The sequence below is a fragment of the Podarcis raffonei genome, chromosome 6, assembly GCF_027172205.1.
Source record: "Podarcis raffonei isolate rPodRaf1 chromosome 6, rPodRaf1.pri, whole genome shotgun sequence".
Classification (NCBI taxonomy): Eukaryota; Metazoa; Chordata; class Lepidosauria; order Squamata; family Lacertidae; genus Podarcis; species Podarcis raffonei.
The window spans coordinates 47770436-47797624 of NC_070607.1; the positions used below are offsets into that span (position 1 = coordinate 47770436).

The window sequence follows — 27189 nt, forward strand, 5'->3', positions numbered from 1 at the left end:
CAGGAGGTCTACCATTGGCTCTCCCAATGTTTTCTTTACAAATGAAATGCCATAATGGGTTGTCCATTTGATTATAGTAGTGTGTGCATTTAACAATTCTGCATGCCACTAAGCCTTCCAAAATGAATGTCCCAATTTAGATTGCTCCTCCCCAAGCACCCCTGCTGAGGTAGAGAGGAAAATGAAGTAACATGCAGTTTTGCCCTTATAGGTATTCTAAAGATATAGGCCTCTATCTAGCATCCAGATTATTTCTTTCCTCAGGGGGAAAAAAGGCAGTAGAGACTAATTAGTATTATTCTAGATACTCCGGTATCTCCTCTTCCTCATTCTCCAAGGACTTTCCGCTTTACATGAAAACAAATTACAGCATCGTTCAATAGAGATAGAGAGTGTAGATTCTAACTGACATGTAAAGAAGATGCTATTTCTTACGGCTGCTGTAAAAATTGGTTAGTTTTATAGGTCTTGGGTTCATAGTCTACATGTAGTATTATCAAATTCTTCATCACCTTTGCTGCCGTTCTGGTCAGACACTTGTAGAAGAATGGGGTAACAGTCTACCAGTAAGAACAGAACTGAATCATCCCCACCAAATGCTCCTTTCAGTTGCAAAAAATATAAAAAAATCAAAGCAATGGAAAGAACCCAGCTTGATCTATCTTAGAAGGACACAGAAATAAAAGGGAATGGTTTTGTTTATGTAATGGAGAAAATGTGCTTCCCTGCTGGAAAATTAACTTTAAGATGAGTGTTCAACCTGATAACTGGATTCCATCCAGCTAGTCTGCCTGTAACCATCTGATCTCTTTATTTCAGCTTAATACTAATATGAGGACTTTGTCTCCGGCTTCATGTTGTTCTGAAGGCAGCCCTGTTTAGGGAAGTTTTTAATGTTTTAAGTTTTATTCTGTTTTTAGTGTTCTGTTGGTAGCCGCCCAGAGTAGCCGGGGAAACCCAGTCAGATAGGTGGGGTATAAATAATAAAATTGTTTATTATTATTATTATTATTATTATTATTATTATTATTATTATTATTTTATTATTATTAAATTTCTTGTATCCTGGGCGTTAACTTTTCTCCTCAGACACATTCTCATTCTCAAAAGTCCAGAAAGCATCAAAGACTTTCAAAATTATGCAAAGAGCATCAAGAGAGCCAGGTCTTGGTGTTCTAACATTTTTTCTTTAGGGGAGAAAAACTATGAGACTGTATGGCATTCTACAAATTGAAAACAACTGACAGACCTTTGCTGCAATCCTATATATTTATAGGATTGAGCTGGGAATAAGCTCAAGTGAACGTACTGTAACTTCTTGCTGGGGTGAGGGGACGGACATGTATAGAATTGCTCTGTAAGAATGTTCCCATCCCCTAATGCATTCAAAACAGATCTAGCAAGGGGATTTGCCTGATTTGTGTTGTTCTTATTGAACTGGTTGGTTGTGTCTTTTGATGGGAGATACACCAAAGCTAGTTGCACATTATTACAGCTAGAATGTACCTGTGAGTCTTACTTCCTGAGTGGTTTGGGCTGCTGCTGCTGCTGATTTTATTATTATTATTAGAATTTATATACCACCCTAGACCCAGAGGTCTCAGGTCAGTTCACAGAATAAAATCAAAATATAAAATCACAAAATACATAATCAGAATAAAAACAACAACCCAATACCCCCCCCCCCACATTTTAAAAGCATATAAAGCACACAGCACTTTGGCCCTCTTGGAAACATGGCTACTTATGTTGTAGATATTGTTGTAGGTTGGGGGGAGCCCCCCTAAACCCTAGAAAATAATAAATGGTAAGATTTTGACTATTTGGGATATGATGGGGAAATACAAGCTGCATAGGAATTCCTTGGCAAGCCTGTGCAAAATGATGTGGCCAAGTTAAGGCCATTGCCAATGCAAGAGAACTGTCCTTCCCTCCTGCCCTGAGGTGTAACAGACATAGGGGATTTGGAAAGTTGCCAGGGTAAGTGGGCGTGATGTCATAGGAAGAGTGGGGTCTTTGGCATGAAGCTTTGGAATAGCTGAAAAAAGCACAGAACAATCTTGGTTGGCTGGCTGAAGGCAGGTAAGGAGTGATTCCTTGGACTCTAGGGCTGCACTGCTGTGGGAAGCAAGCCCCTCTTAAGATGACCATGTGGTAAGATAGATCTGGATTCCCCCCATCTAAATTCAGGTGTAAATATGTAAATAAATCATATTTATTAAAGCTATAACAGCCTCTGCCACATCTTCAGTTCTCCAAAGGAACACAAGACTCTGGTTGAGGGCCAAGACCCCTAGAATCCTGTGCATGGCTTGCAGGGATTGGGGTGGCCTGTAACAATATTAACACTTGAGCATGTATGGTACTAATGAGTTGATATCTTCACACAGAGATGGAGAAATTAAAAAACAGCCATATTTAAATTTCCTTTGTAAAAGCACTGATACAGCTTAGTGCTGCTTTTACTCTGCCTAATGCTTATTTGGCTCATCAAACTGGAATTTCCATGAAAGTGGCATCTTTTGTGTGGTTGGTGATATCTGTCAAGTTTTGTGCCTTGGTGTTTGAACTAGTAAAAGAATGCCTGCCACTTGTTGATCAGCTTTAGGATTTGAATTGCTTTTCCGGTACAGCCAATGCTAAATTACTGGGATGAAGTACAGAAGACCTGTCACCTTTTAAAAAAAGCTATAATTCCTTCAATTCAGTTTTGTTGAGTTTTATTACTAGAGATTAACAAAGCTACAGCACATATTGTTAGCCCAAATTAAACATTACATTTTAGATTCTTCTAGAGAAGAACTGCTCCCTCTTAGAATGGGAAGAACATGTGGGTGGTGGTCTGAGTCCCCATTTTTTGGATCTTTAACACAGAATTATTATTAGATAATACTTCCTATTGAAACAGCTGTAGACATTTAGGGTGAGATGTCTTCGTCAACTTAGCATTACTACCTGGCATGAGTCTTGGTTTTGGAGTGCAGGATTTAGGGTGCAAGAAAAGGAATTACAGTAGTACCTCCTGTTACGTAACCCTCTGGTTGGGTTCTTCAGGATGCGAAAACGGCAAACCCGGAAGTATTTGACCGGGTTTCGCCCCACACGCATGCACAGAAGCGGTCCTCAGGTTGCAGAAACCTTGGGATCCGACCGAACCTCCAGAATTACCGTAATCCCGTCCGCAACTGGAGGTACCATTGTACATAAAACCATTGAAGTTGCCATGTTTGGATGCATGTACAAAATTAAACTGGGATTTGAATACGCTTGTTCCAAGGGGCAAATTATATTTCTGTTCACACATATTCATCTTAAAGCTACATCCTGCTTCAAAAAAAAATTTGATCTGATCTGCTCAGTCCATCTAACCTTTATATTATGCAAAATCTTCTTCTAAAGGAGCCTCAGCTATTCAGCACCCCAGGAAATCATCCTTGGGTCTTGCTGTGACGACTGCTTCATGATGTCACGGTGCTTTTAGACTATGCTGCTTGATAAAGGTTGAGAAGGCATGTGAACAGTTGCTGGTCAGTGCTTTAGTACTACTGAATCCTGTGTACTTACCGTACTCAGATATGATCAGAAGAGAAACCAAGCTGATAGTTTTCATAATAAACGGTCTAATGTTTTTTCATCTTGCAGATGTTCTAAAGCAAGGCTGCAAGCATATTTCTTTTCTGCAGATAATTGCATTTAGTGATACAGACCCTAGCTTATGAAATGTACTGTAATAAATTACTACTTCAGATACTACAGAACCTCTTGTCGTTGCATTTAAAGAACCATCTAGGCACAAAACTGACAAGTAATATGGGAGATAGTAAAGTTTTCACCACCTTGGGAGCCTTCTTGTACCATTCTAATGTATTAGGGCAGTCCTCAAAATTTTTATTTATTTATTTAATTTCTATACCGCCCTATACCCGAAGGTCTCAGGGCATGAATTCAAATCTGAAACTAATACTGTTAGTTTGGAAACAAGTGGGAGGAGGCAGAAATGGACGTAACAAAACACCACTGTGAATTGTTGCACAATGTTTTCCAGAGATCCACAACCAATAACACCACATTAAGTGAGATAAGCTCTTAGATGTAGCATAGCCATGCCTGGTACAGTTAGAAGCCCAAATAGATATTTATTGAGTTAAGGAGGCTTGCTGTGCCAGTGCTTTAAGAATCTGCTCCAATAAAAATGCATATATTAAGTTAAATTAACTGGACCCTTTTTTTATATTGTAATCAAATACTACAATCAGACATGCTGGCTAAACAAGAAATAGTCATTTGATGTAATACTGCACAAATGCTTTCAGTTCCCGTGTGTTTTGCTTATGCTATGAAAAAGATCTGAATAACAGCCAGGCTTTATGTTTCCAGAAATGGGGATCAGCCATTGCCTGTGTATCTCGGGATTCTAGGTGCAACCTGATACCTGCGGTACCTAGCTGCAAGTAATCGCCATTTTACGAAATCATAGGATCATAGAATTGTAGAGTTATATTGGAGCTAAAATATCCACCTTAAGTTTCATATTTATTTTTAAATTCCCCTGCCCCGGTCTTTCTCATCCCCTGCCTTATGTAATAGCTAACCTGACAGATAAGAGAACTTCTAGAAAATTATTCTGTGAGATTTTTGTTGGTCCTAATAAAAAGTATTGCCCAACAGTGGATTTTGGAGTCTTAACTGTTGAAAATAATGTAAATTGCATTAGAAAGAATGTAACTGAATTGCTTCCACTGTCTTGTTATGGATGAGTCGTGTCTTTTTCTTTTCATTGCCTTACACATGACTCTGAAGCTTCAATTTGTAGTGTATTTTGAGACATAAAATGTCTTCACACAGAGAGGTTTGGAATTTTGTAAAGCAGAAAAGGAAAATCATTTGCAAAAGCTGAGCAGCTATACTGAAAGTACCTGCTAGAAACTCCACAGATACAGTCTATGTACTGACGTCACCAACGTATGATCTCAGTACTGTGCTTTCATTGGCTGAAGTGCTATTTCCTTTCAGAGTCCAGTTTCTCAAATCCCAATCAGAGTTAGCTGAATTCTGAATGCAGGTTGGTCGGTGGTGCTGGCTTAGAGTGGGAGTAGGGTTACTAATAAGCAGGCTTTCGAGAAACCATTCCACTGTGAGAAATGGTGTTTATCTTTGCCTTTGTGAGAAATTGTGTAACTTAGCAGTGCATACCAGCTAGCTATTGAAGTCTAGATCTGATCATGCTTATGTACAAATACAGAAGAAAGGTTTTGTTGATTCACTCACTTTTTAATCTTGAGGAAATGGCTAAACATAGTTTTTTGAACTGCCATTAGTAGCTGTTTCTGCTTCAGTGAACAAATAAAATCTGAGCCTTCTGCGAAATCAGGATTTTCTTTTCTTTTTGCATAAATATGGTTTGGCGTAATTCAGGGAAAGTGCAACTTGCTTGACAATGAAATATTGAATATCAAACATAATTTTATGGAGGAAAAGGCTAAAAGCAATATTTTGAAAAATGAAAGCTGGGTTTTCTAGGATTCTATCAAGAGCACACAAGAGGCAGAAAATAACTTAGAGGAGTAAAAGGTGCCCTTTAATTTGTTAGTGCAATTCAACACTAAGTTTTCTAGGTGATTTGGTAGCTGTTGTATTGCTTCAGTGAAACATGGGAAAATCCTCATTTTCATAGTGGACTGTTTTAAGTCTTTATCATTTTATTCCCCTCTCCACAGTAACACATTAAATTATGTTATGCTTGGTGGCTGTAAAATTAAATTTGGGAGCTTATTCTAAAGTCCATGTGCCTATGTACATCCTTACATAATGTTATTTTGGAATTGTTTGAATTTCCTTTTTGTATTTTATTTATACTATAAACCACCTTGTGTGCATTATATCCCAAAAGGCAGCCTATAAAACCAATACTAAATAAAAAATCAACCGTTATGCTCCTGCATCTCTAGCACTGTTTTAATACTGTCACTTAATTCTGTAATTTACTATTACGCTAGTACTGCTGGAACAGGTGTGGATAGTTCCTGCAAGTGACCAAAGTGACTTGTTAAATCAGAAAATTAAATACTTCACCAATTGTGCTTTATAGAATGAAGGATTTGTATTTTTATATTGCAGCTTCGTTCCAAATGGATACTAATTTACCAAGCAGATGCTGATTGACCATAGAAGCTATTGTGTTATATTCGCTGTACAAATAATATCAAAAGGTACAAATGCCTTATAAATGTGAGGACCTATTGCCAGTCTTGAGGTACCTTCATGGGACTGTTCCATCTTTCCATGAATAGTACCAGTGATTTTAAGAGAGCTTTCAATGTAGCAAATAAATTAAGATATTTTAATGTTAAGAAAATATAAGCCTTTTGCAACCAGTTCCTAGAGCAGTTTCCCACTCATTTTCAACAAGATACATTCCTTTATAAACAAGTATTTTTCAAGTGCAGAATCATTTTTCATTCTTTCCCTGTGGTATTCCCCACCTCCTTGCTTTGTGGTGCGCAAGGAGGAGGTTTTGAGGTTCCTCCCACCCCCAATATACAAAATAAGTCTTACTTTGCCTTATTTTGTCTAATGTCTCTTTAAGTTCTTGATATTTAGGATTGGTCTTCTTTCTGCCCTTGTAGGTAGGAAGGCATTCAGCACTGGTTTGGGTCCACCACCAGGGGTAAAAGGCTTTTTCTGAGAGGCAGAAACTTCCTGCCAGTCCCCGCTGTTTCCAGCCTGGGACAGTGGGCAGGCTTTTATGGAGTCCTGAAAAGAGAGAGAGGCAAGAGCAAAGAGGGCTTCTAGCCTCAGAACTGTTGGAGCCTTTTATCACTCCCTGCGGTTTACTCCCTCTGTGCCAGTTCAGTAAGAAAAACCAAGGAGGACTGCAGGAAGCTGCTCTCCGGCACTCTTTTTGTGCCATAGAGACTAGCTGGATTCCTCAGCCTCCACTGCATCCAAAGGCAGGAACCACAGGCACCAGTCTGGCAATATAGAAGAATGTTTGGGTAGGAAGCTTCATCTCAATTTGCTTCTTGGGGAAATGTGCTACTGCTGCATGGCAACAATGGCCAGTGGGGAGGGGATTTAAAACCATTAAATTAAAATAATCCTAGAATATCCTGTAGAGCTTAGAGAAAAATAGGAATACGACAAAGCAAAAATGTGTGGTATTTCCTACTTCCAGTAAAATGGCAATTTGGGGAAGTAATTCTGAGCTAGAAAAGGTCTTGGGCAGGAGGGTGAAGCAGTGACCTTGTGACCAACTGTCCATGTAGACTACCCAGTCTGTTTGGGATTTTTATTTTTATTTTAAGTATAAGGAAATATTTCAGAGTCCCATGATGTGTAGTTTACACTTTGGTTCAATATGCTTGTATTCTGTTCAACAAAATAGGGATGTACTTTTAGGTGCCCTGGTGGAACATTTTAATTTGGAGATATAGGGGATGCTTCCCTTCTGATTGTCAGCAGCATTTGTTATTGTGGACCATAGTATCTTACTGCATCATCTGGAACATCTAGTAGACGTTGGCATCTCACTGATTTCACTCTGTGTCATTTTGTTAGAACAATCCCAGATGGTGGTTAGTATAGAAGCCAGCCCATCCTCTGGGAGATGTAATAGTTGGTTCCATTGACATCAGTTTTATCACCTATATTACTTAATATATCTATAAAGCCACCAGGAGAGATAATGCAGAGCTTTGTGGTTAGGTGTAATCAATATACTGCTGTCACTACATCAAGCTTTATTTTTCTTTAAGCAACTTCTCTGAATTGGTTGGTGGAAGCTCTCTTAAGGTAGATGACAATTAACAAGCAGAAGTTGAATCAAGACAAGGTGGAGATTATGTTGACTGGGAGGCTTGAGGCTCTGAGAGTGTGAAGTGTACCTATTATCAGTAGTATATTTGTTGCTTTATCGGAGCAAGTATGCATCTTGAATCTATTTCTTCCCATGGAAAAGCAGTGTCTTTTCCAACCACCCCCAGTTGCATCTGATATGCTGTTGTTATCCTTTTTTAGTAGAAGTAGAGAACTTGCACCAAGTTATCTATACTTTTATAATTTCCAGGATTCACTACTGCTGTGTGCCATAAGTGGGGTTGCTGAAGACTATTCAAATACTGTACTGCAGTTAGTGTGGAATGTCATATGCCTGCCTGTTTGTGGGGGATGGCAGATGGAAACATAATTGACTGTACTTTGCCAGTTGCACTGCTGCTGTTGAAGTTCTTGGCCCAATTTCATATGCTGATTTTTGAATTTATGTATTTATAAATGTATTTGTCATTATTGGTTGCAGCTGGAGAAAGAAGGGTTAACTGCCTAATTGTTGCATGGGTGATTTTCCTAAAAGGTGCACCTGGAAAGGGAAGGATTAACTCTGTCTTCCCCAGCTGCAAACTCCTCAAGCTCACCCTCCAGCAATTGGACTTGAAAAAGACCACTCCCCATTAGAGCCCACTAACTTTTTAAGATCTTCATTGAGAACTTCCCTGTTGCTCTCCTACCAGGGAGGTTATTTGTTAATGGTAAGCAGAGTGTTATTTGGGCTGCACCAGCTTTGTGGAATGAATGAACACACCACCACCACATATCATTTTTCTTCCTTCCTTGCCTTTAGATGAAAGTCCCATTTGTTTGGGAATATTAGATGGGGTGAGGAATTTGATTTGGTTTTGATGTTTACTTTGAATGAAATGGTTTTAAATTGAAGTTGTCAGTGGCCTTAAGCAATTGTAGAAAGGTAAGATATAAATATTTTAAATTAAGAAATAACTTGCGTCACAGTCCAGATATCTGTAATGTCCAAGTCAGACAGTGTGGAGTAAGGGAGATTGACTGAACTAACACCCTTATTTGTGTGCTCCTTGTCATTTAGGCCATCTTTCCATTCTTCCACATAGAGTACTTGGCACATCAGGCTTGTACTCAAATATCTTATTCGAGTTTCTGGGTGTGCATAAACTGCACAAATAAGCCTGAGTTGCTAGGTGCTCTGTGAAGTGGAGCAGAAAGCCTTAGGTTGCCTTCTGTTTAGCTTGTGCATCTAACGGAAATGCAGCATTGCAAGAGCAACATGGATTGATCCTCCAAAAGGTCTAGCACTCTCCTCTCCATATGTGTGTGTTCAGGCACCCACAGATTAACTGTTTGGCAGGTGTACCTGGCCTTCTGAAAATGCCCAGCTGCACACAGGTCCATTCCTGAGTTATTCACAAACTGCCGAGAACTCGGGAAGGACTCTCAAACATGTGAAGGGGATGGGCCATACACAGCCAGTCTCATCCTCAGGGAGAATGAAATACTTACCCCCAGGGGCAGGGGCAGGAAATGGCAGCAAAGTGCTGGAAGACAGAGCTGGGTGCCACACAGCTCCTATGCTGGCATTCTGTCCTGAGGTGCAATGGAGGGTCCACTTTTGTTATTCTTGAAATGAATAATAATAATAACAATTAATAATTTATTTGTACCCCGCCCATCTGGCTGGGCCTCCCCAGCCACTCTGGGCGGCTTCCAACAAAGATTAAAAATACATTAAAATGTCACACATTAAAAACTTCCCTGAACAGGGCTGCCTTCAGATGTCTTCTAAATGTCAGGTAGTTGTTTATCTCTTTGACATCTGATGGGAGGGCGTTCCACAGGGCGGGCACCACTACCGAGAAGGCCCTCTGCCTGGTTCCCTGTAGCTTTGCTTCTCGCAGTAGGGAACTGCCAGAAGGCCCTTGGCGCTGGACCTCAGCCTCCAGGCAGAACGATGGGGGTGGAGACGCTCCTTCACGTATACTGTGCCCAGGCCATTTAGGGCTTTAAAGGTCAACACCAACACTTCGAATTGAGCTTGGAAACGTACTGGGAGCCAATGTAGGTCTTTCAAGACTGGTGTTATGTGGTCTTGGCGGCCGCCCCCAGTCACCTGTCTAGCTGCTGCATTCTGGATTAGTTGTAGTTTCCGGGTCACCTTCAAAGGTAGCCCCACATAGAGCACATTGCAATAGTCCAAGTGGGAGATAACCAAAGCATGCACCACTCTGGCGAGACAGTCTGAAAAGCAATATATAAATTATTTTAATAGTGAATAAATAAATATTTGCAAGCTGACCTATATGTAACAAAGACTAAATCTCACTGACAAATTTAACTACTCTAAAACTGAACTGGCCCCTCAGATGATAAAATGGGTGTAAGACTCTCAGGGTGGAACTGCATGATTCAGGGGTGCTCTGTTAGGGTGTTGATTGTATTTGGTGCTGACTGTTGGATGACTCTCTCTGTCTCCCCCCCGCTCACTATATGAATGGTTCCCCCCCATGTATTGTCAGAATAAGTCAATCTAGTGGGTATCATCACCCCTAAATGAGAGGTAGTATTGGGGTTATAGTACCCCAGGTGAGAGGCAGAGTAGGCTGCCTGAGATTTACCTTCTCTCATGATCTTTTCTCTCTCCCCTCCTTTCTTCTGCCTTCCCCTATGTAGTTTTCTTTCTTTGTGTACTGGTTGGTTGATTGCTATATGTTGAATGTTCTGGCTTTTGCTAGAACTCTTGTTAAGGTGGCTTCCTTACTATCTGCAGGGTTTTGCCCAAAGAGTAGCACTGAGAGAGTAAGCTTTGGCCCCTGGTGTTTAACAATCTTGTGCTGGCTTAGGGTGCCTTCTAAGCCCTGACTGGTGACTGGGGAGACACACCCACCCACATAGGACCACTGTCCAGCACCGGAAAGTCACCAGCTTCTAGATCAGTCACACCTCCCATTCTCAACATCTGTCTTGTCTAGATTTGGCTTCAGTTTATTAATCATTATTCAATCCATTACAGATGCCAGGAATCCACTCAACCACCTCACCTTGTTTTTCTGGAAAATGAGGAATAGAGCTGAGTGACATTGGCATACTAATAAGCTCAACTCCAAATCCTTTGATAAAATCTCCAGTAGTTCTGAATATATATTTAAAGGGTATGGGGAACAAGGCTAAACCATACAGCACTCCCTAGCATAGGTCTAGCCAATGTGGTGTCCTCTAGATGTTATTAGACTACCTCCACAATCAGCCCCAGCCAACAGGTCCAGGATCAGGGATGATGCAATCTGCTGTGCAACTGCATCTGGAGGACACCATATTGGCTAGCCCTGGCCTAGCGCAACTAAAGGGCAGGGGTCCTGACCCAAGCACTACCTTCTGAGGTCTACCCAACCAAGAGTGGAACCAAGATGCAATACTCCTATCATGCATCCTTGGTAGACGATATCATCCATACCATCTTTCTTGATTATCAGAAACACTATATAGGTCCAAGAGAATTAAAAGGTTTTAGTCTCTACATGTAGCTCCCAGCATAGGTTCTCCACCAGGGTAATAGCAGCAGTTTCAGACACAGGGATTTGTAGATTTGCTCTAGCCTCTCAGGAGTGTAACCTCTTCAAGCAAGATGTGCATATATAGCACCTTCATTCATAATTATATGAATGTGGTATATGTTCTTTATATGTGTGAAGCAGCCTGTTATCCTTTTGTTGATGCAATCTGATATCTCTGAAGTTCTTAAAAAATCTCAAGTAAACTTGAAGAATAATTCTTAATCTTGATACTTTTTTCACTTGCACACTCAAGTCTGTAGTGTACTAACAGGCAATGTTTTAATTTGAGGATGTTGCTAAGTCCAGTAGATAATTCATTAAAATATTCTTCCTGCACACTTTTTTCCACAGTGTTGAGAAAGAATAGACCTTTAGAAAACTGAACAGTATGTTACAAAAAATGTGGATTGATACTTTTTTACAAATGAAGAAACAATATTTGGTTATTTAGCATCATAGTACTTTGACACAAAATGAAGTCCTGACACTTTGTCAGTAGTCCAGCGGCTTTTATGGCATGAAACTGCAGTGCAACATAAATTGCCAGGGTGGCTACACAGACATATAAAGCCAATCCAAAAATGCCCTGGTCTTTGCAAGCATAGCCTTAGGCTAATTTTCAGTAAAATAGATTAGAGGATGGCCAGTCCTAGGGTCAAGGGCTGGAATTTGGATTATGTACTATTCTCCTTATATATTTGGAGGGCCAGTCTTCTCTGGATGCAGAACATGGAAGTATGTTGCTGTAGTTTGAAAAAAGTAGGATGTGTCCCCTAAGCACTTCACAGTCAACTTCAGAATTGTTGCCAGGCAACAAAATGTGTTACTCTTCATCAGCCCCACTCTCTCATGGTGCTGGGCTCAAGTATTGTATTGTCACTGAAGGCAGAACTGTGACTGGTGCCCAAACTTACAGAAGAAAGGTGGGCTATCGATGTGAGAAATGTGAACGTGCGCAATTTGAGGAGGATATAGTAAAAAGCCAAACCTCTATCCTGGAATCTGGCTGTTTTGTATGCTGTCAACTGAATCTGATGCTTGATCAGCAACTCAGAGTTTGAATGACTAGGTTAAAGTTCAGTATAATTTAAATTGGCTTGATTCAGCATGTGCAAGAACAGTGAACTACTGTACTTAGGGCACTTAAAAGTAGCCTTTGAAACAGAAGTCAGTGAATCATCTTAACTACTTTAGTGTGGTAGGCATTGTAGAAGTAAATAGAAAAATATTTTGAGTAATTGATTATTCCTTGCCAAATCATCTTTCATTTAAACCAGACATCATTAAAACCAGACATTTCTGATTTAGTACCACAATCTCAGATGAAAAGGGATTTCTGTCACTTTCCTTTTCTTTCTCTTCAGTTCTCTCAGGTCTTTAGTACCATACAATGCTTTACCTAAAATGTATTATTTCCTGATTGAATCCCTTATTTAATATTTTGAGATATCATTATAAAGCCAAAAAAGTAAACCAATGAAATCTCTCTTCCAGCTCTTCCTCCAAAGCCCTCCAAACCAATAACTCCAGTAAATACAAGTGGGATAAAAGAGAATTGCAGTTCATCACTGCAGGATGCCGAATGGTACTGGGGAGACATTTCAAGGTAAGATTTTTTTTTCCCTGGAGGAGAATGTGGCTTATTTGCAGCTTTCCTTTATATCATAGGTTGGGTACATTTCTCAGCCCAAGGGCTGTGTATCCTCTTGGCCAGCCTTCTGGAGGCTGCATGCCTTCCCCACATGCAAATCACATGCATACCCCACCCACAATCTTATATGTGCATCATTTTAACTTTATTGAAGCCTTTTTTTTGCGGGGGGTATTGGAGAGAGAGGGAAGGTTCTTCTTCAGCTGCACTCTCTGGGAAGAATGTCCCACATACGCCCTCTACATACCACTTTTCGACAAAAATAGACTTTTAATTGCTCCAATAGAAGGCATTTTTGAAGCTTGATTGTGATGTGTGGAGGGCTGCATCACACATGGAGGGAAAAGTCCCTGAATAAAGCCATTTTACACATAATTGCAGCGGGAAAGGGACAGAGTGAGGTGGGGGCAATGCAGGCAGGATCCAGAGGCCCTAGGAGTCACATCTGGGCCAATGTTTCTATACCCCTGCTTTGATTGTACTTATTAAAATGTATTATTATTATTTGGGTAACATTATGAACAGATTAATCTTAAATTTAGTGCACATATATCATTTTCTAGACTGTGTTGTCACCATTTTAAAACAGTTAAATCTTATTACAGTTAAGAAATCTGTAATAATTTTCACTATGGGGCCGGGTTAAGAACATAGGAAGAGCCTGCTGGATCAGACAAAATAATAGCCAACATCCAGTTCTCATGGTGGCCAACCAGATGCTCATGAGGAGCCTGCAAGCAGAATGTGAGCACAATAGCACTCTGCTCACCTCTGACAACCACCAGCTGCTATTCAGAGGCATACTGCCTACAACAGTAGAGGCAGACCCTAACCATCATAACTAGTAGCCATTGATAGAGTTATATTCCATGAATTTGTCTAATCATCCTCTAAGCCATCTAAATTGACCACCACTTATGAGAATGATTTCTATATGATTTTTTTCTATGTACTTTGTTGTCTGTCCTGAATCTTCCAACATTAAGAATTGTTGGATGTGCCCAAGTTCTAGTCTTATGAGAGACAGAAATCCCCCCCCCCGTCTACTTTCTTCACTCCTCTATCATGTCTGCTCATACTTGTCTTTTATCTGAACCAAAAGCCCCAAGTGTTGTAACCTTTCCTCATACTAGAGCTGCTCCATCTGCTTCATCAATTTGGTAGCCCTTTTCACAAACTTTTCCAGCTCTACTACAGCCTTTTTGAGATGAGGTGACCAGAACTGGTACACATCATTCCAACTGTGATCACACCAAAGATTTGTATAATGGCTTTACAATATTGGCAATTTTATTTTCACTACTTTTCCTAATGATCCCTAGCACGGCTGCCTCACACTGGGGTCAGTATTGTCCACTATGATGCCAAGGTCTCATTCCTCGTCAGTCACTGGTAGCTCATATCCCATTGGCATATATGTAAAATATGGTCCCAATGTGCACCATTTTAAACTTGCTCATAATGAACTGCATTTGCTATTTCACTGCCTGTTTACTCACTGCAGAGAGATCCTTTTGGAGCTCTTCACTGTCCCTTTTTGTTTTAACCACCCTGAACAATTTGGCAATTTTAAAATAAAACCATTTATATTAAGTGTCACAAATAAAAGGAAACCTGAGTTTAATTATCTTTTCATATTGAATCCATGAAATTATCTTTTCATATTGAATCCATGACCATCTGTCTAACACATTTCAGTTTAACAACCTCTTTTCTATGTAAAAGGAGAAACCAGGGATAAAAATGGCACTTTTGAGAACAAACATTATAAATATGATACTCAGGGCATGTATTGTGCAAATTACAAATATTTTGACTCTGCTAGCCAAGCAGCAACTTCTTTTTATCTCATGAAAGAAATTCTTCTGCCCAGTAACTGCCAAGCATTGCTTTTAGAAAGTTATCAGTCTTTGAATAAGTGATCTTTCATGGTGCCTTTGGATATGTACAGAGAGCCAAACAGAAATCCTTAATTTCACAGTTGCTCTCCTGTCTCTAGATAGATAATAAACCTCTAGTCTTATTTTGAATATCATCCTAGGCAGTATAAAGTTTCTATTTACTTGTAAACCAATAAATTTTAATTGTTTATAATAAACAATTACTATCTTGTTATAAAATAAATGAAATACAACTTCTCTATAGGACATTAGGGCAGTATGAAACAGCCCTTTGTTTGTTTAATCAGATACAGTTAAGTGTTGGTGCTCAACTATTGGCCTCCATTTAGGAATGAGGCTTCAGGTGCAGCTGCTTCCAGAATCTAAAAGTTCAAATTACCTTTGAAAGTTCTTAAAACAGATTACAGATATTATGTATTGGTCAATATAAAACTGGAATGAGACAGTTTTAAAGAAAAATAATTTCAGAACCAAAGTAAAGGAACCCCCCCCACACACACACACACTTGTAACAATGAGTGGTGCTGTTATGAATGAGTAATACTTTGATCTACATTTTGTTATTCCAGGGAAGAGGTAAATGACAAATTACGAGACATGCCGGATGGAACATTCCTGGTGCGGGATGCATCAACAAAGAAACAAGGAGACTATACACTGACATTGCGGTAAATAATTTTGACTTTGCCCTCTCTATTGTCCTGCACAAATTGTAGGTAGTACCTGCTGATAAATTTGTCTAGGTGTTTGTAGCTAGTGTAAATACAAGCAACATGTTTTCATTATCTTGGAACTTTGTTTACATTTTCTGCTAGGCTATACAAAGAGAGCGCAGAATGAACAGCTTTATGCTGCATCAAATAATTTTCAATGTAGTGGACTTTGGCATCATGAGAATTATTAGCTTTTTCTGTTTAAAACCAATTTTGTGTTTAGGGGTAGCTCTCCATATATTTGGGACTACAATTCCCATCTCCCCGACCATTGGCTATGCTGGTTGGGGCTGCTGGGAATTTGTAGTTCACAAAATATGGAGGCACCATGTTGGCTACTCTTGTTCTAGCTTTTTTGACACTACAGAGGCTTCCGTCTGTGAAGGTAGAATAGAGTGGGCAAGGGTAATGTGGCTTCAGGACCTTGCACAGCTCTTTGTTGAACCCTACAACTTCTCTGTAGCTCTTCGCATTCTTTTCTTGTTCTCTCCTCTCCTGTCCCCAGTTCTTGCTAAAAGAAAACTTGAGTATTTCAATTCTGAAGGCAGCATAAAATAAGCAAACTAAGGATCTCAACCCCTCTTTTTGAGGAATTTGTCTTTCCTTTGCAGGACATTTGGAATGTCTTAGTACAAAGTGTATACAGTGGTACCTCGCAAGACGAATGCCTCACAAGACGAAAAACGCGCAAGATGAAAGAGTTTTCCGTTTTTTGAGTCGTTCTGCAAGACGAATTTCCCTATGGGCTTGCAAACTCTTGCGAGTTTGTTTCCTTTTTCTTAAAGCCGCTAAGCCGTTAATAGCCGCTAAGCCGCTAATAGCCGTGCTTCGCAAGACGAAAAAACCGCAAGACGAAGAGACTCGCGGAACGGATTAATTTCGTCTTGCGAGGCACCACTGTATAGCCTTCCCCATATGCTGTAATTTCACCAATGGCTAAAAGATGGGAAAGGGAGGGATGAAGAATCTCAACCCTTTCCCCAGTTCTTCTCCCTTTACTTCTCTCACAAAGCTACCCATCACTTAAGACTGTTGCTTCTGTCATGTCAAATCTTAATCCTCTTCCCAAAGTTATTATAGGTAGAAAGAAGTAAGGAACACTTTCCATTTATCCCAAACTGGAAGGATTAAAAATGTTGTCCTACTTGTACCTGCCTCCTAATCAGATGGGAGATGGGATATCATAAACTTTTCCTCTCCCCAACAAGCCTAGTCTTGCTTTCTGATGGAATTCTTAATGGCTGTATACGTTTGGTATTGGGAGTGATAGGTAGGTTTTAGCTTCCCTATAATGTTGTCCCCAAACGTAGTGCTTTATTTTTCTCAGCAGAAATTAATGGCATTTATCATTAAGTAAATGTAGGCTGCCTCATTTTATTAATACATATTTCTGCTGTGAAAGTGCCTATGGAGGGAGTGCACAAGCCCAAGGCTTGTTCCTGGACTCATTCTGCATAGAAACTTAGGGTAAATGGTGACCACATTGCACAAATGCAAAAGTTTGGTTTAGTGATGTGTAAATGAGCCCAAGTAATGCATTCGGCTCACATACTTATGCATAGTCTGGAGACTATGAGTTTTATTTCACTTACAGGGAATCTTCGCTGGTTATAACATTTGAATTGGGTAACCTGGCTTAAAAGAAATTCTGCTTAGTACAAGTTAGCTTTGTAACACATGTTTTTACTTAAAGGTGGCTGATTATGGAATTTACCAGAGTTTGTTTTATATCAGGATTCTGGGTTTAAACATAACAAGCCAGGACTCCCTGAAAGTGAATGTAAACACTGCTGAAGTCTTCCCTCAACTTCATAGGGGAGATATGGGGCCCAGCATTTCACTCCAGCTCATTCACATAGTACTAACCATGATTTAGTGTTAAGTACCAACATTGTTGTTACCTGAGTAACCACAGATAGTCAACATGCTGCCTTTCAGATATTGTTGGACTCCCATCAGTGCAAACATCATGGTCAGTGCTGAGGGATGGATGGGGGTTGTAGTTCATTCGCTAACCCTGAGTAGCCCCTTTGTACATGTAGGCAAGACTTATGTATGCAAGACTGAATCCAGAAGACTAGCTATGGCAAACAGACTGGTGAGGTATATTAGTGGCCACCTAGCTTGTTAGGCATGAAGTTTTGTAGGAAACAAGTACTGTCAAAGTAACTGGACCATATGATGTGCTAAAAGGTCAACTATTCCTTTATACAATTCCTCAATACTAGAAAAACGGTAATTCTTGAACTTCTAGTTAATCCTTTTTACAAATTAGTGAAGCCTGTGACAACTACAGTTAAGATGTTTTTGACTGAATATTACTCTCAAATTACAGTATTGCATGGGATGCTGCATACCAAGTCAACAACATGTAGTGCAAAGTAACTATGCAGGAGTTTGTTTGACTTTTTGATTTAGCATGCTTATAGTATGCAACATGAATGGACATAATGATATGCTTGTTTTCTTTAATTCTGTCTATTGCAGGAAGGGTGGCAACAATAAATTGATAAAAATTTATCACCGGGATGGGAAATACGGTTTTTCTGATCCACTGACATTCACTTCTGTGGTGGAACTGATTAACCACTATCACCATGAGTCTCTTGCCCAATATAACCCTAAACTAGATGTGAAGCTTATGTATCCTGTATCCAGATACCAGCAGGTGAGATTTTCAAAGAACCCTGTATTACCATTTGTATTACCATTAAATGTGTGTTTTTATTGAGTTTTAATAAAAAAAATAAATTCTAAAGACAGGGTTTTGTATGAGAACACTAGCATTCATCACTATATTAGGAAGTAGCTGGTCCCTAATTTGGCATACACTCCTTTAAATTCATGCTTGCCGTAGTCTCTCATTGGCTCTATAGCTATATGTGCATAAAACCTTTGATCTTGCAAGAGAAATGAACTGATTCTCTGCTTTTTAGTAAATCTGGAACTTTCCCCGCTATTTTTTCCTGTCATTATTGGTATCTCTTCCAAACTATAAAGTTTACGAAGGCAAAATAGTATAAATATTTTTTTTGTAGAAGAAACATTAGAGTATTGAAAGCCTACCATGCTCTCTAAAAGAAATATTGCTGATTAAGCAAGTGCTTGCTCAAATAAAAGGTCCCAAAACTAATTTGTTAATTCTACAATCTCAAACATTTATACGTATTTCCTGAGTAACAGGAATAGTCATTGTTCAGAAGTTAAGGATAATGTCTTGGTAGATGTATAGAGAGGCATTGTTGTTCAGGCTAAGACTGTCTTGTGTTTCCATAAGGGTAGTTCTGCAGATAGGTCAGCACTGGAATGTCTTTCAGAGAGAAGTATACTTATTTTCTTTTTTATGTATGCAGGATCAGTTGGTAAAAGAAGATAATATTGATGCCGTGGGCAAAAAGCTTCAGGAGTACCACACCCAGTATCAAGAGAAAAGTAAGGAATATGACAGACTATATGAAGAATACACCAGAACATCACAGGTGTGTTGCTGCATTGTGTTCTCATGGTTACTTGGGTTTAACAGCAATCCAAATTGGGGTGAACAGTGTTTGATCTGTGCTCTTTTGCTCACAGTACTGAGAAACCTGGTGTTGGAGCCAGCCTGGAGCAAAAGCAGCTAGGAGGAGAGGTTTCACAGATAAAGTAGCTGGGAGGAAAGCTAAAGACACATACACACTTCCCACCTACTTTTTATCCCCTGCATTGTATGTTAAGAGGCCAGCATAGGAAAAGGAATCTGCTCCCACCTAACATATAGCTAGAGCAATGTCCAGCAGAAGGGAACTGTTACAGATTTTGAATGAATGGCATTCTTGAGTGTATAGTCTTGGATGCCAAGCTATCAGGAAGATCATGCTCTGCTGTGGAACATTTCAGCACAGCATCATGAATGTGCTAAGTGGTAGTCTAGCAGAGAAATGGGGGGGGGGACCTCCGGTCTTTAAACAGTACAGCTTACCTCCTAACAAAATTTTCCATGAAAGCAAAGCATTTTGCACTGATAGAAACAAAGTTGAAACTTGATGGAAAGTGTTTGCACTGAGAAACTGGGTAATATTCTGAGTAAAGAACTGTTTGTGTAAGCCATTATGCTGGTGTGCATTGCACAATAATTTGTGCAAGACTGGCTTGATTCTTTATGCTGACACTTTGAGGAGCCAGTCTGTCTCATAGTTACTGCTTCTAAAGCTGTGCTCACAAATGATTATTTCATCAAATGAACTGCACACTGTGCATTGGCTAATATATATATTTTTAATTAAACTAAAATATTAAATCAAATAGTATTGCAAACAAATGAGTCTGCAAACTAACAGGAAAAAACTGAAATGCACCCTAGAAAGTCTTTGAGGCATGTATCCCATCACCATTGACAAGAGTTGGCATGGTGTGTAAGAATATTTGATTCATCTCTTTGGAATATATTTTGAATGTACTGGGTCTCTGTGTTGGTTTTTTCTAACGTCAGCACAAAGAGTTATATAAAATATGGACCTTGGTGTTTGTATGAAATTATTCTAAGATGATGTAAATACACTGTGTAAGGCTTATGCTACCACAGAATATTTCTTCCCGAGTCTCTGCTTGTGCAGTCATTACTGAAACACTGTAACCTCAAGGTCTTGTTGCATTTAATGGGTCTCAGGATCCAAGTCTGTGACTTGTACAAACTGCTTTGGCTAGCTAGGAATTATGTCTGAAGCCATGGTTATGCAGATTCAGAGCAACAAAAAAGGACATGTGAATAGAGGTCACTCGCAAAATCACCACAAGTCTCCCCTTCATACCTATAAATATACTTGCATGTGTGTAACTTTGCACTTGAAATCCATCCATGAGTGCTCTCAGGTACTGTATTAGATAGAGTAGATGGTTTGTATAAATGAGGCCCTGGCTTCAATCCTGACACTGTAGCTGATCACCAGGATTGGAGCTAGTTTCTCCCAATTCTGTATACTCAGAGTTGTAATCATGTTGTTGCACTCCCGGTTCCCATCAGCCCCTAGCTATCATAGCCAATCCACAGGAGTGATGGGAACTGGATAGCCACAGGGTCCCTATCTATGTCCCCAATTCTTTTTAACATCTGTATGAAGCCTTTCGGAGTGGGCATTAAGGAATTTGGAGCAAAGTGCTATTAGTATGCTGATAACACACACCACTGTTTTTATGTAACATCTGATGGAGTGGCTGTGCAAGCTGGACCAGTATCCGTCTGCAGTGGTGGGTTGGATAGCAGCAGATAAACTGAGTTTAAACTCTGACAAGGCATAGGTCTTGTGGGTGAGTGGTCCCTATGTCTTGGATATAGGTCAGTTACATGTTCTGAATGGGGTTGCACCTCCTCTGAAAGAGCAGGTATATTATCTGGAAGTGCTCCTGTATCCATCTTTGTCACTTAAGGTATAGGTGGCCTTGGAGGCTAGAAGTGTCTTCTACCAGCTTCAGTTAGTAAGACACCTATGACTTTTCCTGGACCAAGATAGCTTGGCCACTCTACTAACCTCAAGGCTGCATTCCTGCAACACACACTCTATGGGGCTTCCCTTGGGCTTACTGTGGATCTTACTATGATTCAATGTGGAAATTGTTAATTAGGTTGTGTACTTTTTGATGAGTTTTAGATATTGTTAATGGCTATTTTTGTTATATTTGCAATTACACAATTTTTTTCAAGTTGTAAGCTACCTTAAGCATGGTTTTATCTATGGAAAGGTGGCATAAGAAAAAAATGATGTGTGTATATGCCCTAGAGGTGCACTTAGTTTGTATTAGAAACTGCACTTTTAGTGTTGCAGCTCTAGCTCTTTAGAATCTGTTATTAATATTGCACTTAATTTAGCCTTTTAAACCACCATCTCAGGGTGATTTACACATATCATAATTAAAAACAGTTAAAAACACAAAGAAAAAAATACATTTAAAACAAGATTAAAACCCTAACATGTAGAGACTCATGATAAAGACTTGTGTATACAACTGGGAAAGCTTGTTGGAACAAAAATGTCTTCAACTGTTTGCAGATTGTGGGCACCTGTCATATCTCAGTAGAAATGCTATTCCACAGAACAGGGGCAGCCACACTAAAAGCTCTTCTCCGAGTTACTGCATAGTGGGCTTCTGAGATGCTGAAACTTGCAGAACCCTCCCCCAGACAACTGCAATCTGCTGGGTGTGTTTGGCATAAGACAGTCTCTCAAGTAACCTGCCAAAATTAGACAGGTGCCTTGTGTCACACCGTGTAGGCATGTATTGAAGACATTTTTGTTTAAGGCGTTCCCTGAGGTGTGTAACCAGTCATTTATGAAACAATTGCATATCTTTAGAGTTTGTTGAAATGATATTGTTCTTAGAACTTGGGTTGTTTTGTTTTGTTTTGTTTTGTAAACTGCTTTAATAGCTTTATTTTGTGAAATGCTCAGTAAAGTTGTACGACAACATGGTCACTTTTTTCTCAAGGTGAAAGAAGGCAAAGCAGGAGTATCTGACTAACCAAGAGGGTCTTGTAGATTAGATACTTTAAATTGGTAATTCACTCAGTGTTTGGATTATATACTTTTCAATACTGAATCAAATCATATAGACCTATAAATTATCTGCTTTGATTTATGTAAAAATAATAATAAAATAGTTCTACAGCTTTGTGCTTCTGGTGAGTAATGGTGATTTTTGAAATTGGTTTTTCTGTGCAGGAAATTCAAATGAAGAGAACAGCAATAGAAGCTTTTAATGAAACAATTAAAATATTTGAAGAGCAGTGTCACACCCAAGAGCGATATAGCAAAGAATACATTGAACAATTCAGAAGAGAAGGAAATGAGAAGGAAATTGAACGGTAGGTCTGCCCAAATGCCACTTCTGCTGCCAGTCCTGGCCTCAGGTAGTAACTGCATTTGTGTTCTCCATAATTATAATTTCTCCCATTGACCTCCACTGTACACTATATCATCATATTTAGTTACATAACTACTGTGCTATAGATCAGACACCTTTGTTGTAAGCAATTTCTGCACTGTATGAAATTTACAAGGAAACTGACTGCATGTTACCTGATGTTCTGTTGAATTTAGATAGCAACTTTTTCCATGTTTAAAATTTAGTAAATCATGGATTGAGTTGAAATTACTCAAGAAGCACAATCCCAAGCAGGATAAAGAGCTCCAGATCAACTTCTTCTGAAAAAGGAATGACAGAATTTTAATAGAGCTGGAAAAGGTTTAGGAAAGGGCAGCTACCTAAAAGGAAATCTGGTTGATCACTGTTGGAGACAGTTTGCTAGACTTAGGTGGCTATTCTTAAGAGTGTTCTTAACAGCATAGATTCTCAATTAAATAATTTGTTAGATAATGAAACAACATGAACAATAGTGTGGATGCTTTTTCTAATAACTGTGTGAGGTATCTTATCCAGGCAAAATGACTTCTGAAGTTCAAATGGTAGTAGTTGGGCAGCTTGTAATAAACAATAGGGTAACTTATCTTCATTTTTAAAATTAATTTAAATCTTTATTCTCCTTAACAAAGCCTCTAATACAGCTTACAGTGCAATTTTCAGAAGTGTTTTCATAATAAAAACAACAAATGGAATAAAAAAACAACCTAGCAATATTATATTAAACCAGCAGAATCTACACAGGAAAGGCAAATTAAAAACCGTCATGCCCAAATAAAGCAGACTCTGCAGCACCCTCCCTGTTTTATTCAGCAACCTCTCTGCCAATATGTAAAAGGTCCTGTCTGCTGTGGCCACCTACTTTATCTCTGAAGAAGGAGACAGATGCAGCAGAGTATCAGTGGAAGATCATAAGATGCATAAGATGCAGCTAGGATCATATCTGATGCATGTGGTCTTACTTTTGAGACTGCTCAAACTTTTCCATTTTTTCTTCAGTTAAGCTCAGATCAAGAATCATGTTCTGTTAGCATAATTTTAGTCATGAAAGTCTTCGTCCAAATAATATTTAGATAATAGAGAGGAAGAAGTATTGTCCAGGTGCTTTTGCTAGAATGTTCTGTTCTACAGCTTACAACTGCTATTCCAAGGTAGACTTTCTGCACCTGTGGTTTAGTGCTTAAGTTGTAAAAGGATCAGGAAGCTCTTGTGTAGATACACTTTTAGTCTGAAATGAATGAATGAAGCCAATGTCTTCCACAGTGCCTAATACAGTCACTATGTACTATTTAGTTGTAGATGAGAGTGGTTATTTTTGTGTGTAACTTTTACCCTTTAAAAACTAGTCACTTCTTTACAGCATTGCGATGAATTATGAAAAATTAAAATCACGTCTGGGTGAAATCCATGATAGTAAGCTGCAACTGGAACAGGATTTGAAGAAGCAAGCTCTAGACAACCGGGAAACTGACAAGAAAATGAACAGTATCAAACCTGATCTTATGCAGCTGCGCAAAATCAGAGACCAGTACCTTGTGTAAGTAATAGCCGGTCTGTGAGTCTCCAGTATTCTGGTTAGGGTCATTTACAGAATTAGCAATTGTGTTGGTGTCATTTTAGAAGTAAATAGAGTGGCCCTGAGCTAGATTAAGACCCTGGTGGGGGGGGGGTGGAAGCTTTAACCCTCCACTTGTGTCCCAATCCAGATTGGGCTCTTCATGTCACCTAATGATTAAAGACCCCTACTCTGGTACAGATGCAGATCAGGTCTGCTGTACTTATTCACTTACTTGTTTTATTTAAAACCTGCCTTTCATCCCAAAGGTTTTCTAGGACAGTACAAAAACTAGTCAATAAATATACTCAACAACCATAAAATCATTAAAATGCATAAGCATCATAAAACAGTCAATGGCTAAAAATAAAAGTCCTTCATGTTTGATATGACATGTATGTCTTAACTTGCCATTTGAGAATAGATAACATGGGGGACAACAGCATCTCCAACGGGAGCGAGTTCCATACTCAGGGTGCCCAAACAAAGAAGGTCCTGCTTCTTAAAACTGACTTCAGCTACTGTTGGAGCTACAAGCAGGCTTTAAAGCACAGATGGGGGATATGTTCTTTCAATTTACTTACAAAAAACATTCACACAATTCCTATTAATTGTGTGAATGGTGTCTCATCTAATTTGGCCCAAATATATTAATGGAAAGGAAGCTGAGCACTTAACATGAAAGGATGTTAACAGTTGGTTAGCCTTTTCAGCACTCATGTAATAAGTGCTTGGCTTAATAATAACTAATCCACAGCATGTCTTGTATGGAACATTTCTGGTTCCAGCTGAATTTTCTTGTTAGCTTTGAAGTGAAATAGAGCCTATACTGAATCCACACTGGGTGTACCAAGTCAGCAGATAACTAACCAGCGCCCTCGTAGATAAGCTGCTTTTCTGAGCATTAACTGCTTACCCACTAAATGGAATTGGGATATCCAGTGAGCAAATCCCATATCTTGCTAGGAGGGGGAAGGAAGGGATGTGAGTGAAAATCTTACATAGAGGAGGTCAATTTTCCAAAAGGCTCAAAATGTTGTACAATGTGCAGCCATATGCAGTAAGTACAACTAACTGTATATGCCTTTTCTAATTCAGGTTTTGATATATTCCTTCAGTAACGACACTGCTATAGGAAGACCAATTATGGCCTCAGAATGTTATGAATTGTTAAGTGTCCTTTTTGTAGATTATATTAACTATTAGACCGTATTACAGTATATTGTCTCTCATTGGCAGCTGGCTTAATCATAAAGGAGTGAGGCAGAAACGAATAAACGACTGGCTTGGAATAAAAAACGAAAATATTGAGTAAGTGTTTTTGTACAACCACTCTGAATTTTGCAATATGGATGATTAAAGTGCATAGAAATAGTGCATGACAGGAGTGTGTAGCTCTGTGTTGGTGTACATGCATGTGGCTGTCATACGACCATGTACACTTTTTCTTAATCATGTGACAATATCTGGTCATGCATATAGATTTTTAGATAACACCAAGGGATTTTTTCTCTTAGTGGTGTACAGTTCCAGAAGAATCATTCAGAGAAAAAATAACTCTATCCATCCCTCTAACATATTTACTACTAGTGATATATAACTAGTACAAATTAATTTTTTAAAATCTTAGTATCTGTTATCTTGCATGGATGAAATGTAAGCATCTGAGACAATGAAAGTGTTTTCTTGTGCACCATAAAACTACTGCTGATTTTTCCAGGGCTTGGTCCCATATACACAGGAATTAACAGTGGTATAAAAATAATGTGAGTTAGGCCTCTGTTGTTGTTTGCATGAATTGCTTCATGCAAGAACAAGTAATCCTAATACAGAAATTATTCCTGCATTAAGGAAATAAGATTTGTTGTCTCTTCCTAGTACATACTTTACAAATGAGGAGGATGAAAATCTGCCACATTATGATGAAACATCTTGGTTTGTGGGAGATATCAATCGCATCCAAGCAGAAGATTTGCTTTGTGGGAAACCTGATGGAGCATTTTTAATTCGAGAAAGTAGCAAGAAAGGCTGTTATGCTTGTTCTGTGGTGTAAGTAGTGATTCCCTGGATTTATTTTAGGCCAAGTCCTCTGTGCATTTACAGGGGAGTCAGCCACATTAGACTAATAAATTTGGTGGGACTTGCATCAAAATAACCCTGTATAGAATTTGGCTGCATAACTTGGATAGCTTTTTGCCTTATATTTTCTTAATTAAAAATGGGTTTAACACAAACTGTGGAGAATGCAACATAAAGATAACTAAATGCTTACTTGGTTAGCTTTCTACCGTATTTATTTGAGTCTAACATGCCATTGAATCTAATGCGCACCTCAATTTTCGCAGTGTAATTTGCCCCCAAAAGGTGAGCATTAGATTCAAGTAAACATGGTAAATTAAATGGCACAGCACAACCAGTACTAAGAGAACCAGACCTCAGTTCCATAATCTATATACTGTTTGTGACTCTTTTGTATTTGCATTCTTTGCCTAGTCCTCTTGACAAAAGTATTCTAAAGTGTTTTTAAGCTTTCAGTGTCAAAATACTGAGTGCCTTGATTTGCCCATGTGAACAGCTACTTAGAGCCTACTCTTCTGGTTTGCTATTGCTTCCAAATCATGCAGCCAGATCTTGCTCAGAAATGCACTATTTTAGTAAAAAAAAAAAAAGGGGATCTCTTCATAGATACAATAGTGCAAAGGACTGGTGTCTTAACATCTGCAATTAAAATAGCTTTGGTAGCAGGAGTGAGAGAAATTTAATTCAGTCTCTGTTCATCATTAGTCATTTAGATGGGTCAGTGGTCTCTTCTTAGCATTTAGATTATAACATGGCATATTAGTTTAACCAGTCCTCCCCAACCTGGTGCCCTCTGGTTGTTTGGATCAGTATAGGAACTTAGGAAGCTGTCTTATACTCCATCTATCTCAGTATTGTCTGCTGGCAGTAGCTTTCCAAGATTTCAGACAGGGTTCTCTCCCAGCCCTACCTGAAAGTGCCAGGGATCAAACCTGGGACCTTCCACATACAAACACAAGAGCAGCCTGCTGGATTGGCCAATGGCCCATCTAGTTCATCACCCTATTCTTACAGATACCAAAGCAGGACAAAGCAGCAACAGAAC

The 27189-nt window shown here is 39.2% G+C and overlaps 1 protein-coding gene across 4 annotated transcripts in view; it reads left to right on the forward strand.

Moving 5' to 3' along the window:
- Window positions 1–27189, forward strand: part of PIK3R3 (phosphoinositide-3-kinase regulatory subunit 3) — a 243370-nt gene that overhangs the window by 214031 nt on the left and 2150 nt on the right. For 2 of the 4 annotated variants that reach the window (XM_053392565.1, XM_053392567.1), the window contains 8 exons: window positions 12849–12960; window positions 15476–15574; window positions 18107–18287; window positions 18973–19098; window positions 22312–22454; window positions 23871–24047; window positions 25305–25376; window positions 25944–26114. In XM_053392565.1, the coding sequence (XP_053248540.1) occupies window positions 12849–12960; window positions 15476–15574; window positions 18107–18287; window positions 18973–19098; window positions 22312–22454; window positions 23871–24047; window positions 25305–25376; window positions 25944–26114 (1081 nt within the window). The remainder of the gene's footprint in view (window positions 1–12848; window positions 12961–15475; window positions 15575–18106; window positions 18288–18972; window positions 19099–22311; window positions 22455–23870; window positions 24048–25304; window positions 25377–25943; window positions 26115–27189) is intronic. The other 2 variants (XM_053392566.1, XM_053392569.1) reach the window with 1 other exon arrangement.